This window comes from Octopus bimaculoides, chromosome 27 (assembly GCF_001194135.2).
Source record: "Octopus bimaculoides isolate UCB-OBI-ISO-001 chromosome 27, ASM119413v2, whole genome shotgun sequence".
In the NCBI taxonomy this organism is placed as follows: Eukaryota; Metazoa; Mollusca; class Cephalopoda; order Octopoda; family Octopodidae; genus Octopus; species Octopus bimaculoides.
This window is the reverse complement of record NC_069007.1, coordinates 17,042,752-17,044,250: the sequence shown is the minus strand read 5'-3', so window position 1 is coordinate 17,044,250 and position 1,499 is coordinate 17,042,752. Positions and strand designations below refer to the sequence as shown.

Here is a 1,499-nt window from a genome sequence, read left to right as displayed (position 1 = left end):
AGCCACCACTACTCCAACCACCATAGCCACCACTACTCCAACCACCATAGCCACCACTACTCCAACCACCATAGCCAGCAGCTGCACCACGATTAACCGCTACAACATGCTTCAAAGAAAGCAGCCGGTGCCTGCAACCAAATTGCCCTCAAATTCCACCCTGCACTCTTATTAAACACAGTCTTGGATATGTTTATCCCTGTGACAAGATGTCTTAGATGTCATTCAGGAATGGTAACATGTCTTTGGGTTAGACCACAGAAGCTTTGATAATTACAGTGATGGCGGAGGTGGTGGTGATGGTGTAAGGTAATGGTGGTGATGAGGTAAGTAATGGTTGTGTTGGTGGTGGTGCTGGTAGTGGTGATTGTAGTGTTGATGTGGTGGTGGTTGTAGCAGTAATAGAGGTTTTGTGATGGTGATTGATGTGGTAGTTGTGGTGGTGGTGGTGGTGGTGAAGGCTGAGGTATCAGTGGTAGTTGTAATAGTGGTGGCGGTGAAGACTGAGGTGTTAGTGGTAGTGGTGAATGCAGTTGTTGCAACAACTGGTGATTGATGGTGTCAGTGGATGTTGTAGTACTGGTGGTAGTTGTTGGAGCAGTAATAGTGATGGCAGTAGTAGTAGTAGTAGATGCGGTTGTGGTGTAATGTTGACTGGTTGGTTTTTGTCTTTTCATAGATGTGGTGGTCATGGTCATGATATGGTGATGACTAAAACAGGTGATGTGGTTGTAGTAGTGGAAGTGGTGATGGTTTTAGCAATACTGGAGGGGGGGAGATGATGCTGCTGCTGATGGTAACGGTGGCAATAGAAGTGGTGGTGGTGGTGGCAGAAGTAGTAATAGTAGTTTTGACGGTAGTGGTTGTAGTAGTTGTGATTGTGGTGGTGGTGGTGGTGGTGGTGATCGTCGTCGTCGTCATTGTCGTGGTGGTGGTGGTGGTGGTGGTGGTGGTGGTGATAATGGTAGCAATACTAGTGATAGTGGTTGTAGTGGTGATTGGTGGTGGTGTTGATGTTGTAGCTAATAGTAAGTGGTGGAGGAATGACTATGATGATGGTGGTGGTGGTGTCGGCGGCGGCGGCGGCAGTGGTGGTGGCTATGACCAAAGACAGGTGCTATGAAGATATAAAAAGATGCAAACAGGGACATGACTGGTGACATTTTAAAATGAAGAGTAAGACCCCTACCACACAAGGACCAGCTCTGTCGTTAGGTAAGTTATTGTTGCTTTGCTCTAGCTCAGCCCTGATCCAACAAACATATGGACAAATGTACTCCACCAATGACCTTCTCATATTTTTCACCTCGTTTCCTCACGAAAGACAGAGGATGCGATTTGAGGGAGAATTGGCTGCTATTTTGGGGTTCCTACCTTGGCTCGTTCTTACAAAGCAGAAGCTGTGATTTGAGGGAGAATTGGCTGCTATTTTGGGGTTCCTACCTTGGCTCGTTCTTACAAAGCAGAAGCTGTGATTTGAGGGAGAATTGGCTGCTATT

General features: G+C 46.8%; 1 protein-coding gene across 1 annotated transcript in view; it reads left to right on the top strand.

Moving 5' to 3' along the window:
- The first annotated feature begins 961 nt into the window (after positions 1–961).
- LOC106882046 (uncharacterized protein DDB_G0271670) overlaps positions 962–1,499 on the top strand; it is a 9,363-nt gene continuing 8,825 nt past the window's right edge. The window contains exon 1 of the mRNA XM_014932606.2: positions 962–1,028. Coding sequence (XP_014788092.1) covers positions 962–1,028 — 67 coding nt within the window. The remainder of the gene's footprint in view (positions 1,029–1,499) is intronic.